This window comes from Myotis brandtii, unplaced genomic scaffold (assembly GCF_000412655.1).
Source record: "Myotis brandtii unplaced genomic scaffold, ASM41265v1 scaffold1424, whole genome shotgun sequence".
Classification (NCBI taxonomy): Eukaryota; Metazoa; Chordata; class Mammalia; order Chiroptera; family Vespertilionidae; genus Myotis; species Myotis brandtii.
This window is the reverse complement of record NW_005355089.1, coordinates 454,198-468,375: the sequence shown is the minus strand read 5'-3', so window position 1 is coordinate 468,375 and position 14,178 is coordinate 454,198. Positions and strand designations below refer to the sequence as shown.

Here is a 14,178-nt window from a genome sequence, read left to right as displayed (position 1 = left end):
TGGCGGCTACCAGACGGATTGGGTGTGTGGCGGCCAGTGGAACGCCATGCTGGGCTACTTGTCAGCGCTGTGCCAGGCTTGTGCCTATCCCGGCGGCGAGGGCCTGGAGCTGGTCGTCATGTTCCCCGGGGGCCTGGGCAAGGACCGGCTAGCCGAGTGGGGCCGTCGGTGCCAGACTGAGCGGCAGACAGCGCAACTGATCGTGGGACACGTGGGCAACAAGGGCACCCCTCCTCCACGGGCCTGGTTCCTGCCACCGGCCTGCCTGAGCCACTGCGTGAGGCTGGCACTCATCCGTTTCCGGGTCAAGGTGAGGGAAGGGCCCTCTTAATATGCCCCACACCTGTTCCCTCCTAACTAAACACCTACCCACCCACCCATCCACCTACTTAACTGCCTCCCCTCCACCCATTTACCGCCCAACTAACCCATTTGCCTACCTACCCTCGATCATTTTATCCATCTACCCACCCCTTCAAACCATCCCTTATCCATTCGCTCACCTCCTTAACCACATTTCTACCTATGTCATCCCAATAACTCCCTTTACCTTCCATTTATCCGGTTGGCCTATCCCTGGGTTGTAGAAAAATTTCTTTTGTATCCTCAACTTTCTCCTGCTGTTTTCTGCCTAAAGCTGAAATGCCTTTTTCCAAATTTTTCCACTTGGCATCTCTCTTCTGTATGTCTCTTTCCAATCTTGAAGCAAATCAGTTAAACATGTTAATTGAACACCTTCTACAATATATTTCCCCATTTTCACCTAGTGCTTCTCCCTCCCCCACCTGTATGTCCGTTCAACCTTTTTTTCATTTCAACAGGTACCTCCTCCCTAGCCAAAACACACAAGCAAAAAAACGACAAAAAAACAACAAAAAACACCCCACTGATTCAGTTACTGTTCAACAAGTGTTAACTCAGTTAACTCACTGAGAATGAGAGATTGAAAAAACATGAGACATGGTCCTACCCTTGGAAAATCAAATCTGTATACATGAAATATTTATTTAGTGGTATAAGTGTGTACGTGATTATGCTTTATGGTACATATTGGAAGTACAGTACCTGTTTTGTGTGTTGGGGGGATAGCTGTGGGCTAAAATGGTCAGAGGAGGTTTCCTTGAAGAAGTTGGACCTCACCTGGGTCTTCAAAGATGGGTTGGATTTGAATTGGTTGCTGGTTTGGGAGGAGGCTGCTTTAAGTGGGAGAAAGAAAATGAGCAGAAGCAAATGGAATATGAAGCGTGTGAGGCCCCATGGGCAGTTAAGTCTAATCTCCCCATGTAGTTGGTCACTGCATATGGGGCCTGGGGAAGAGCTTGGCAACATCCCCAGTTCTTGGCACTGCTATTGCTCTGTTGCTTTCCCATGCTCTTAGGTTTCAAGTTCCTACGTGTGGGGAATAGCAAGGCTTGAGAAGTAAATGAGGTGGGCAGGAAGAAGAAAAAAGTAGTGCAGGATTGGATAGGACAAAACCTCAAATCCATTCAGCCACTACAGCTCTGAGGGATGTGCTCACAGTCAGAAGACAGGACAGGAAATTGTGGGAATCATAAACTAAAGAAATGGTGCTGCAGGGAGTAATGAAAAAAAAAAATCGCAGCTGAGACACTGAAAGACCCGCATAGAGAAGCTTACAGTGCTCATAGAGCTTGTGGCTAGAGTTTGGTCATACTAGACTCCTTGTGCTCGGCTTCAAATCTGTGCCTACACGGGGGAAGTTATAGCTGCTTTTAATAATGAAAAATCCAATCATGAGCTATGTCAAATGTACAAAGCCGGAAAAAAAAATATAACAAGCTCATTTTGCTTGCCTTCCTGACTGAACATTTTTCAGTAGATTCATCATTCATGGCTGTTCTTTCCAATTTGTTTTCACTGCTACCACCCAAGCTTTTTTTTTAATACATTTTTAAAAATTGATTTTAGGGAGACAGGAAGAAGAGAGAGAAAAAAACATCCATCAGTTGCCTCCCATATGCTCCTGACCCTAAGCTCCTGACTGTAGACTCCTGACCTGGGAATCAAACCCCGCAACCTAGGTATGTGCCCTGACCGGGAATACATCCCGCTACCTTTTGGTGCCCAGGACAATGCTCAACCAACTGAGCCACACCGGCCAGGGCCCACCCAAGCTTGAAGGACTTTTTTTTTCCTTTTAATATGTATTTTTATTGATTTCAGAGAGGAAGGGAGAGAGAGAGAGAAACATCAATGATGAAAGAGAATCATTGATTGGCCATCCCCTGAATGCCCCCCACTGGGGATCGAGCCCACAACCTGGGCATGTGCCCTTGACCAGAATCGAACCTGGAACCCTTCAGTTTGGCTCTATCCACTGAGCCAAATCAGCCAGGTCATTGAAGAACTTTTTACCTCATTGTCATTATTAACTGGGTTGCTCGCAACAATGGCTAACATTGATAGAATGCTTAGTATGTGCCAGGTACTAATTTATGTGCTTTAACAAAACATAAATAAAATTCTCTCATTTGATCATCACAACAACCCATGAAACAGTCATTCCTTTTCCAAATCAGGAAACTGAGGCACAGGAAGTTTAAAAACTTGCCTGGAATCACCCAGCAATAAATGGCAGAGCTGGGATTCTGGGACTCATGCCCAGGCTGTCTGGCTCCAAAGCTCATCCTCTTAACAACGGTGCTCTCTAAGAGGAATCTTTCTAAAGTGCCAGTGTGATTAGGTCATTCCCACACTCGACTAAAATCTTCCCTGGCTCCTGGGTAAAGACAGGTCTGGGTTGTTCATTTATATAGGGTGCCCCCCCCCCCGCAAAAATGTATACACGCTTTGAATAATTATAAAGGCAGTGTTTATTAAAATACATTTCATTTTCATAATGTAATAGAATCAGCTGTTAAAGTGTGTATACATTTTGGGGGGACACCCTTGAATTATTTATTGAGTGCTTGCTATATAGGCTGGGTACTGTGCTGGTTGCTGAGGATTCAGAGATGAATAAGAGGACCCCTGCCCTCAATGAGGTCAGGTTAGTAAAAGAGCCAGACTGAAAGCAGAATTGCAGATACTGTGGGCTAATTGCAAAAGATGACGCATGTGCCTAGGCTGGGGAAATGATAGCTGCTTTTAATAACATGGCCCTTATCCAGGGGGGAATGGGGGGCATGCTTAATTCTGAGTGAGGGTGTGAAAGTTGGAGGCGGCTTCGCAGGCTGATGCTGAGTCTTGAAGGAGGCTGGGAAGAATAGATCAGACAGTGCCCAAGGGTATGGAGACCTAAAATGGCCTGTTGTGAGCTCTGAATAAATTTTGATTGGAGGTTGGCAGAAGAGTTGAACATAGGTTTGTGTTTTCCAGACTTTTTGGTACTCCAACAATCAAAAAATTTTTTAAATATATTTTTATTGATTTCAGAGAGGAAGGGAGAGGGAGAGAGAGGTAGAAACATCAATGCTGAGAGAGAATCATTGATCGGCTGCCTCTTGCACACCCTACACTGGGGATCGAGCCCGAAACCAGGGCCTGTGCCCTGATCAGGAATTGAACCTGGGACTCTGCAAGCCAATGCTCTATCCTGTGAGCCAAACTGGCTAGGGCTCAGTCAAAATTTTTGAGATGCAACCCTAAGGTGGGGCTACCAAGTTCATCAAAAAATAAGATGTATGGATGGATGTGTGAGAAAGCAGATACAGTAAAAATGGTAGAATCTTGGTGGTATCTGCATGTTCAGTGTAAAATTATTTCACCTCTGCCATATATTTGAAATTTTTCATAATAAAATGTTCAGGGGGAAAAAATTTCCAGCAGCTCTCTTGTATCTGAGAAACACCATTTGGGGAATATATAAATTTTATTCCCCAAGCTAAATTATAAACAAGCTCTTTGATCTTTTCAGATTCTTCATAGTGTCTTGTATATTTTAGGTGCAGGATAAATTTTTCCCCTGAATTAAATAGGTCTGTGATCCTAAGAGAATGAAATGTAAGAGTAACTTAAAAAGTGTGGAATGTGTTTCTTAATATAGTGGATTTAAGACTGGCTCCAAAATTGCATAGGTGAAGTTCTCTCTCCTGGTTCTGGTCAATGATTTTTGTGGTAGTGCTTGTTGTTATTGTTATAGAGAACTTCCTGGTTTCTAGCACAGATTCGAAAAGTGTTGGTTAAGAATTGATTGTGGTTTGCCTTTTGAAAGCTTTCTTTTTTGAAGTTGAAACTGGATTATTTAATTTATGATAATAAAGACAACTTTAAGTTACAGAAAAATGAACGTGGTTGGTATATGCTGCTCATGTCTTTTCAGATACATATTAGTTTTCACAGAACGGTAAAAGCAGGTTTTTTTTCGGTAGTGCGTGGACCCCGATGTGATAGCACCTTCCTGGGCCAAGACGTCCGCTTCAGTTTTTGTTGTTGTTAAATATGTTTTTATTGCTTTTTTAAAGAGAGAGGGGAAGAGAGAGAGAGAGATAGAAACATGGATCGGCTGCCTCCTGCATGCCCCACAGTAGGGATCGAGCCCGGGACCCCTCTGTCCGCAGGCCCACGCTCGAGTCTAGCCGCTGAGCCAAACCGGCTAGGACTCCGCTTCGGTTTTGCAGAGTGGCTAGGAGGTCTTCATGTCTATTCAGCCCCAGGATTTCTCGACAGATTTGCAAATGGTGATGTTCTGCTTACCCTTCCCCCTTACGTGAACGCGCATGCAGCCAGAACTCAGCTAAAAGTACTGACTTTGAGTAACTAGCGATCCAGCGAGGGCCAGCCTGTCGCCCCGGATAGGGAGTTCCAAATCCGTGGCTTCTCCGTGGAGACCCGCACTCCACTTGTGACCCGATGCCGTTTTGTACCTTTGCCTCGATGACACAGCGGGCTCTAGCTTTCGGAGGAAGTAGCTCAGACGGATTTGAGATATTTTCGAAAACGGCAACTACGCAGGGAGGATGATGGTGTCGTTTCAGATTGTCTAGAGTCTAGAGTAGACTCTAGTTAGTAGCACTGCGCCGCCATTTTAGAAACGCTCTCCACCATCTTGAAGATAATAGATTTCACTTGCATGGTCGGAATGATCTGTGTGCTTACCGGTTTTTAAAAAAATGTATTCTAGCTTTTATATATATATATTTTTTTCTATTAAAGTTTATATTCAATATGATTTTCTATTAGTTTCGAGTGTACAGCATAGTTACTGAAATGCTAATGCTTCCAAACAAAACCCACTACAGTACTGTATTTCTCCTCTTGGTGTTGTTCTTCAGACCAGGCCGCGAAACGGGCCTTTGTTCCCATTTCACTTTCATATGTGATAGAGAAAAGAGAGCTGGAGGGATAAATAAAAGATAAAATGCGCCCTAACCGGTTTGGCTCAGTGGATAGAGCGTCAGCCTGCGGACTGAAGGGTCCCAGGTTCGATTCCGGTCAAGGGCATGTACCTTGGTTGTGGGCACATCCCCAGTGTGGGGTGTGCAGGAGGCAGCTGATCGATGTTTCTCTCTCATCGATGTTTCTAACTCTCTATCCCTCTCCCTTCCTCTCTGTAAAAAAATCAATAAAATATATATTTTTTAAAAAGGATAAAATGCGGGGTTGGATGTTGAATTTTAGACAAGGTAGGACTTCTTGTGAAAACATTCAGTGTATTTAATTGAGATGAATTTTGTGATTTGGTTAGTTTCACTTGTACCTTCTACAAACCTTTGTAAGTGGTAAGCGCCAGTAGCAGAAAAATTCAGTAAACCTGCAAATTGCCAACCTGATCTCTTCCTAAGGGTTTCAGAAGCAGAGCAACCTAAAGCAGTTTTAGAATATAATTTGGGAGAAGATATGGGGCGGTTAGGGAATGAATACTTGGTTTTAATGGTTAATATATACAGTAAACCCTTGATTTTGCAGAACTCATCATATGCTTTTAACTGAGATTTGCTTATAATTAAATTAGCAGGTTATTTTGTGTTATTAATACACTGTTATTTTTAACAAATTTTAGGGAATAGGCTATATGTTGTAAAAAAAAACCACTATAGTAATTTCACCGAAATAAGTAAATATTACATATGTACAACTATAGTCTACATATTTAAATCCAAGTGTCACTGCTAGTAAACAGTATTTGGCAGATGATTAGCACATGATCACACCACCTCGTAATTGGTTCTGTTGTCACCTGGTGTGACTTTCTGCAGCAGTTTTTGTTTTGTTTTGTTTTGTTTTAATCCTCACCAAACGATATTTATCCATTGATTTTTAGAGAGAGTGGAAGAGAGAGGGAAAGAGAGAAATATTGAGGTGAGAGAGAGATACATTGATTGGTTACATGTGCCCGGATTTGGGCCCGGGCTGGAGAGAAGCCTTGCAACCAAGGTACATGCCCTTGACTGGAATCGAATCCCAGACCCTTTGGTCCACAGGACGACCACTGAGCCAAACCAGCTAGGTCTCTGCAGCAGTTTTAACACGGCCGTCTGATGTTCCTATGTGCGCATTCATTTGCTTTCAGTGACTGGTGACTGTACACATTTACTAGACTATACAGTATAAATTTAAAATTACAGTAATACATACAGAAAACTTTTCTGTGAAATTAAACTTCGCATTCATAATTTTACACAAACGTCTATGTAAGTAAAAACAGGTAAACTAATTTGTCAATTTTTTAACAATTTAGAAAACTTACTGTGTTATGTAACAGACTTTTGGCTTCAGACACCCCTCACCCAAATTATAAAAACCTCTGTTGTATCGAGGTTTTATTGTATTCGAAAAAAAGATAATCATGTGAAACCCACCATTTCACAGCTATGCTATTTTAAAATTGAGAGAGAGAGAAACATCGATGTGAGGGAGTAATGTCGATCAGTTGTCTCCTGCATGCACCCCAACTAGGAATGGAATCTGCCACCTTTTGGTGTACGGGATGGGACGATGCTCTGACCAACTGAGCAACACTAGCCAAGGCTCACAGGTATGCTTCTTTAGAACAGGGCAATTAGAGAAGTGTGAGCTGATTAAAATAAATTTATTAAGGTGCAGTACAGTGGAACCTTGGTTCTTGAACTTAATCCATTCCAGAAAGCTGTTCAAAAACGGAATCATTTTTTCACATTAGAATTTATTTATTTATTTTTTTAAATATATTTTTATTGATATTTTACAGAGAGGAAGGGAGAGGGATAGAGAGTTAGAAACATCGATGAGAGAGAAACATCGACCAGCTGCCTCCTGCACACCTCCCACTGGGGATGTGCCTGCAACCAAGGTACATGCCCCCGACCGGTATCGAACCTGGGACCCCTGAGTCCGCAGGCCGAAGCTCTATCCACCAAGCCAAACCGGTTTTGGCCACATTAGAATTTAAATTGAATTAATCCATTCCATACCCCCAAATGATTCCATTTTTATCTTTCTTATATGCAGTACATCTCTAATGTACTGTTTAACCTATAAATAAACACTTTAAAAAAAATGACAAATGTAAATGAATATTTAACAAAAAGGAAGTGAAATACACAGTAAAACATGAAAATTTAATAATCATTAGCAAAAACAAAAGAACACCAAAATATTCACAACACAATTTCCTAAGATGTTAACAACATGAGGTTTAGTGGTAAACTGACTCATACTCATGCATTCTCTCCTTTGTTTGTCACCTTTAAGAGATGTGTGAATGATCATGCAGGTATCAGTATGAAGGGGTTGTTGAATTTCTCAAACTTCTCCCATCTCAATTCGGTTCTAGTCCAAGTTGTTCACAGAAAAAATGTCTTGGTTCTTGAACCAAACTTCAGTTTTCTACCTGACAACCCTTTCTTGCTGATACCTCAACATGACAAAAAGCATCTCTCAGGCAACAAACAAAGGAGCCAATGCTTTTGTGGCTGGTGAAATCAACAGATTAGCACAATGTAAAAAAAAAAAAAAGGCCCCCAAGAGTGCCAATGTTGCTAAGGATGTGAAAGAAACTGATCACAGGCGATTGAAGAGGTAGAAAAACTGTTGTTGATTTGGATAAAGGAAAAGCAGTTAGGCAGGGACAGCACTTGGGAGGCAGTGCTATGTGAACAAGCAAAGATGCTGCATGCTGACCTGGAAGACATCCTTGGACCAAATGCTAAAAGTGATTCCTTTAAGGCTAGTAGGGGTGGTTCGATAAACTTAAGAAAAGAAGTGTTGCCCTAACCGGTTTGGCTCAGTGGATAGAGCGTCGGCCTGCGGACTGAAAGGTCCCAGGTTCGATTCTGGTCAAGGGCATGTACCTTGGTTGCAGGCACATCCCCAGTGGGAGGTGTGCAGGAGGCAGCTGGTCGATGTTTCTCTCTCATCGATGTTTCTAACTCTCTATCCCTCTCATTACGGTCAAGGGCATGTACCTTGGTTGTGGGCACATCCCCAGTAGGAGGTGTGCAGGAGGCAGTTGGTCGATGTTTCTCTCTCATCGATGTTTCTAGCTCTCTATCCCTCTCCCTTCCTCTCTGTAAAAAATCAATAAAATATATTTTTTTAAAAAAGAAAAGAAGTGTTTATGTATAGATTAAACAGTACATTAGGTATGCACTGTATGTAAGAAAGGTTAAAACAGAATCATTTGGGGGTCTGGAACTGATTAATTCAATTTACATTATTTCTAATGGGGAAAAATGATTCGATTCTCAAACAAATCGCTTCTCGAACAGCCCTCCAGAGCAAATTAAATTGGAGAACTGAGGTTCCACTGTATTACTATGTGAGCACCAAGTTGTATACAAAGTGCTTTTTAAAGATCTTGTTTAATCCTCACAAGCTTGCAAGAGTGCATGGTATTCTTCCCATTTACCAATTGAATAACTGAGGTGCATAGAGGTGAAATGATTTTTTCTTTGTCTGGATACTAGTCAGTGGTGGATAAAAATCCTTGTTTTGGGTCTGTATTGCTCAGAGTCTCTTTGCACACTCTCACCATACAGTTTCCTTTGTTTCATACATCTTGCGTAAGATTGTGTACTTTTATTAGATAATATGCATAGATACATGTAGAAAATCAATAATTAGATTTATTGAGCACTTAGTTTGTGCCAGCATTGCTAAATGTGTGGTACTGCTAGTACAAGGCAAATGTGTAAGCTGAATGCCAAGTGAAAGAGTAAGATAGTGAGGTTATAAGAATTCAAAAGTAATCATCTCTTTTCTGCATTTTCAGTCTCTCCATCTCTGGTTTCTTTCACTTAACAGTGTACGTGAATAACTTGAAAAAAGCAAAACTTCCCATTTACTTTATTTTTTCATAATTGAGATTTTATTGTTTGTTTTGAGGGTCAGTACACAGACATATCAATTTGTACACAACTCTTAACTTTCGTACCAAAAATGTAAAGTCATGTAGTTGTGATTCTTTTCTAAACAGTTATTCCAGCGACTTTCCAGCTTAAAATTTAGAAGCTAACTTTCCTTAAGAGTATCAAGTACCAATATCTTCAGATGTTGATAACGCTGTTACATCAAAGTCCCACTAATTCACAATTTAATAGCACATATACTACATAATCAAATTTTCAATTTTTCACAGCACATCGACAAAGTTACTAGGAAAACTGGACTACCACAGCAAAGATGTTACAGATACACAAAATTCTGACAGGGAGAGCCAAGATCAAGGAGTGGTTTTCTTTAGGAAACAATTCTACCAAAAGCATGTGAATAGAAGTAATTTAAAATGTTCAAGACATAGCAAACGCACGACTGACTCCAAATTGCCATTTAGTATGCTTTGTATTATAGGGTATAGAAACTACCCCATCTATGGAATGTTAAGCTGACACCCAAGACAATCAAAGTCTCCCATATTCAATATCCCACTATTTTCTGGTTGTAACAACCAGCAAATGATTTCACCTCTTTAAAAAAAGCATTTACACTTAAAAAAATGGGATAAGGTGGAATTCCTTCCTTCTTAAAAATATTTCTAGAGCTACTAAAAATTTGCATTTACAAAATAGTTGATAAAATTATTCCTCTGGATTGTACAAGAAGGGAGACAGGGACCACTGATAAGACATGGCTTCTTTTTCTCCTGCTTCATCTGAGGTTGGACTCTCCTCGTTTTTAGTTTCTCCGTTTTCCGCAGGTAGAGCTTTAGGTTCTTAGTGAGCCACTTCGGCCTGCTTTCCCTTTGCCCCCCCTTTCCCTTTCGTTTGCACATTTTTGTCTGCAGATTTATCCTTTCCTGCCGCCATTTTGGGCTTCGTTTTCACTTTTGCAGGAGCAGGTTTGGCTGACAAGCTGGCCGACCTCCTCTTGGCTTCCTCCTTGGCCACGCCCTCCGCAGAGCTGACCTTCCTCTTGGGCATCCTGGCGGCAGGCTGGGTGCCTGAGGGCCGCGGGGAACCTAGTGGCTTGGCGAACCTGGGCTGCCTAGCTGCTGCCACGTCTCCCACTGCCCAAGTTGCTGGGACCCCCCCATTTACTTTTTTTTAAAATTTTTTTTTTATTGCTTAAAATATGCATGCATACAAGTCCTTCGGTTGATCTCTTACCCCCCTCCCTCCTGCCCCCCAACCCTCCCTGGCCTTCCCGCTGCAGTTTGACAATCTGTTTGAGGCAGCTCTGCCTCTGTATCTGTTATTGTTCATAAGTTTATAATGGTCTCTATTATCCACGAATGAGTGAGATCATGTGGTATTTTTCCTTCATTGACTGGCTTATTTCACTTAGCATAATGTTCTCCAGTACTTTTTTTTAAAATATATTTTTATTGATTTCAGAGAGGAAAGGAGAAGGAGAGAGAGATGGAAACATCAAAGATGAGAATCATTGACCCCTTCCTGAGGATCAAACCTGCAACCTGAGCATGTGCCCTTGACCAGAATTGAACCTGGGACCCGTCAGTCCACAGGCCGATGCTCTATCCACTGAGCCAAACCAGCTAGGGCTCATCCATTATTGTGATTTTAAATAGTAACTATATTCTGATGATTCCTAGAGCTCTTTCTTTACTCCCAACCTCTCTCATGAACTTTGGGCACAACCTAGATCACTTAATCCAGTGGTCGCCAACCTTTCGGACCTCAGGGACCACCAGTGGTCCGCGGACCACCGGTTGGCGACCGCTGACTTAATCTAAAAAATATCCAAGATGGAACTCAATAGTTTCCCCTCAAATTTATTCTACTTTCTGTATTCTCTTTTTCTATTTAATCCTCACCTGAAGATATGTTTTTATTGATTTGAGAGAGACAGAGAGACAGAGAGGGAGGGAGAGAGAGAGAGAGAGAGAGAGAGAGGGGAAGAGAAAAACATCGACCAGCTGCCTCCCTTATGTGCCCCAATCGGGAATCAAACCCACAACCTCTTGGTGCATGGGACAGCGCTCCAACCAACTGAGCCACCTGGCCAGGGCTGTATTTTCTTTTTCTATGAATCTTGTCTCATCCATTTCAAGCCAGATACTCCGAGATAATAAATATTTTTTAAGCCACTAAGTTTTGGGGGTGAATTGTTATATGGAAATAGATAACAAAAATAGCATTGATTGTTGCGCTTGTACTTTTTTAGCAGTTTTGATGAACATGAAATATTTTTTGTACCCACATCTATGAAAAGTAAACAAAAAGAAGGTTATATAAGAAAGTCACATATTTAAAGGAAAATTGGAGAGAGCCTATTTCTTGTTGGAAGTTGTAAGAAATAAGGCGAGCCACCAAATTCAGGGGTCCTGGTAGAACACAAAGCATACTTGGGAGCCAGGCAGCAAGGCAAATATATTTACTTCTGCGCAGAAGGGTGCACACTGAGCAGGTGGTCTGCTGGGCTTTTTAGTTCTGATGCACATGACCTGTCCCTTACTTTTGACGAGCTCAGGCGCAGTCTTTCGCGATTGGCTAATTCAAAGGAAGGGGCTGGCCTTTTTTGCATTTCAAGATGGCGCCCCCGAGGGGATCTGCAAGCCATGCGGCCAACATGGCGGCTGCCAAGTCATACAGTCCAAAATGGTGGCTGTCTAAACTGTTATTTGACAGAAAAGATGACTTGTTTATTCTCACAAAGTCATGAGTATTCCTCTATACCTGAATAAAATGTGTCTATTGAAAGACTATAGTTTAAGACACCATTTAAAAATAAACCATTATAAGAAATACAACCATGACAAAGTGTACAAAAATGCCAAGTGCTGAAACAAAACGAACTTTAAGCCCTTGCCGGTTGCTCAGTGGTTGGAGCGCCAGCCTGCAGACTGGAGGGTCGTGGATTTGTTTCTGGTCAAGGGCACGTACCTTAGTTGCAGGCTCAATTCCTGGCCCTGGTTGGGGTGCGTGTGGAGGGCAAGCAGTCGATGTTTCTCTCTGTGTGTCTCTCACCTCCCTTCCATTCTCTCAAAAAATTCAATGGGAAAAAAATATCCTTGGGTGAGGATTAACAACAACAACAAGAAAAAGCGATTGAAATTTCAATGATGGTGTTTTTGCCTATCCCGCCATCTTGGTTTCTCCTTCTGTTGTCCCACTTATTTATCAGGTTTTTTCTAGACTGTGTTTTTGAATACAGACAGAATAAGTGATACTAGCATGAAATGCAATTACGTAGTAAGTAAAACGTTGCTAGGCCTTGAAAGCCTTTTGTAGGTAGTAGTTTGAGAAAAGAGTGAGTATAGCAGAAATTAAATCATAAACCAGCATTTGCAAGGGTAGGAAATACTGTTGCTCCAGATGTTAAAAATTGGGGGCCGAACTTTTTGGGGACAACTTGGGTCAAGAAGTTATTTGTGAAGTTTTAGATTGCAACTATTTACAACAGCTATAAACGCTGCCCATATAGTTATACACTTGGTATGTGCCTAGCTAGTAGTTCTCACAGTATGCTCCCTGACCAACAGCACTGTACCACCTGGACACTTGTTAGAAATGCAAATTCTCAGGCCCTGTCCCAGACCTACTGAATCAGAATCTGGAGATGGGGCTTGTCAGTCTGTTTTAAGAAGCCATCCACCGTAGAGTTCGAGAACCACTGCACCTAAATATAATTCATGTTAAAATTTAAAAAAATATATATTTTTTTGATGCAGCCTGGCTAGTGTGGCTCAGTGGTTGAGTGTCAACCTATGAACCAGGAGGTCATGGTTCAATTACCGGTCAGGGCACATGCCCGGGTTGTGGGCTCCATCCTCAGTGGGGGGCATGCAGGAGACAGCCAATCCATGATTCTCTTTCATCATTGATGTTTCTCTCCCTCTCTCCTCCCTTCTCTGAAATCAATAAAAAAAATATTAAAACATTTTTTATGCAATCTAACTCTTTTGGTCTTGTAGCCTGTGACAGGTGCATACAGAAATAACTGGTTTTTGTATGTTGAGAAAGTCTTGAAAATTTTAGTATAAATTGGTCAAAATTAGTGAATATGACTACACGTGTGCTTCTGCAAAAGCAATACTGCTGGACTTAGGGAGCTTTCATTTGAAACAAACGTTTTACAAGGGCTTAAAGCTGTTTATTATGCCACTCCTTAGGAGTCATTGTGCAAAAATGTTCAAAATGAAACATGTCAGGAACTAGTAATTAACATGGTGATTTGCACCAACCACAGTTGAATATTTTGCTTAGTGACTTACTAGATTCATGTTTTGGAAATCTGCCCTATCATATGGAGATTGGTTGGCGTGGTACTGAAGATACTGAAAAATACAATTTCTTATTTGGCATTTAAAGGGCATTCAGCACTCCAGAAATGATTGAAATAAAATATTTAACCTGTTTAGTTGGCATTTCAACTTTGAATTAAACCAGGGTTGTTCAGAAATACCTTCACAAGTGCATGATTGTATTTGCTTTTTACTAGCATAATTATGCCTTTAGGAAACTAATTTGCCAGGAGATGAAGGGTCCTGGGTTCGATTCCAGTCAAAGACGCATGTCTCAGTTGCAGGCTCAATCCTTGGCCCTGGTTGGGGCGCCTGTGGGAGGCAACCAGTAGATGTCTCTCTCTCTCACATCGATGTTTCTCTCTGTCTCGCCCCCTCCCTTCCACTCTCTCTAAAATTCAATGGAAAAATATCCTCTGGTGAGGATTAACAAGAACAACAAAAATATTTTTTAAAATGTAAATGCCAAGATTTTGCATATTTATATTGTTAACACCCACAGTATCGTTTAGTAAAAAAGATTACATTCCTGGCGGTTGATTTTTCTTTTCTTTTTTTCTTTATTGATTAAGGTATTACATGTGTCCTTATCCCCC

At 41.5% G+C, this 14,178-nt stretch overlaps 1 protein-coding gene and 1 pseudogene across 1 annotated transcript in view; one reads left to right on the top strand and one right to left on the bottom strand.

The window, feature by feature from the left end:
• Positions 1-6: 6 nt before the first annotated feature.
• FAM120C (family with sequence similarity 120C) overlaps positions 7-14,178 on the top strand; it is a 63,486-nt gene continuing 49,314 nt past the window's right edge. Inside the window, exon 1 of the mRNA XM_005860886.2 lies at positions 7-310. Within this exon, the coding sequence (XP_005860948.1) occupies positions 47-310 (264 nt within the window). The 5' untranslated portion in view covers positions 7-46. The remainder of the gene's footprint in view (positions 311-14,178) is intronic.
• LOC102246393 lies at positions 9,941-10,402 on the bottom strand (annotated as a pseudogene).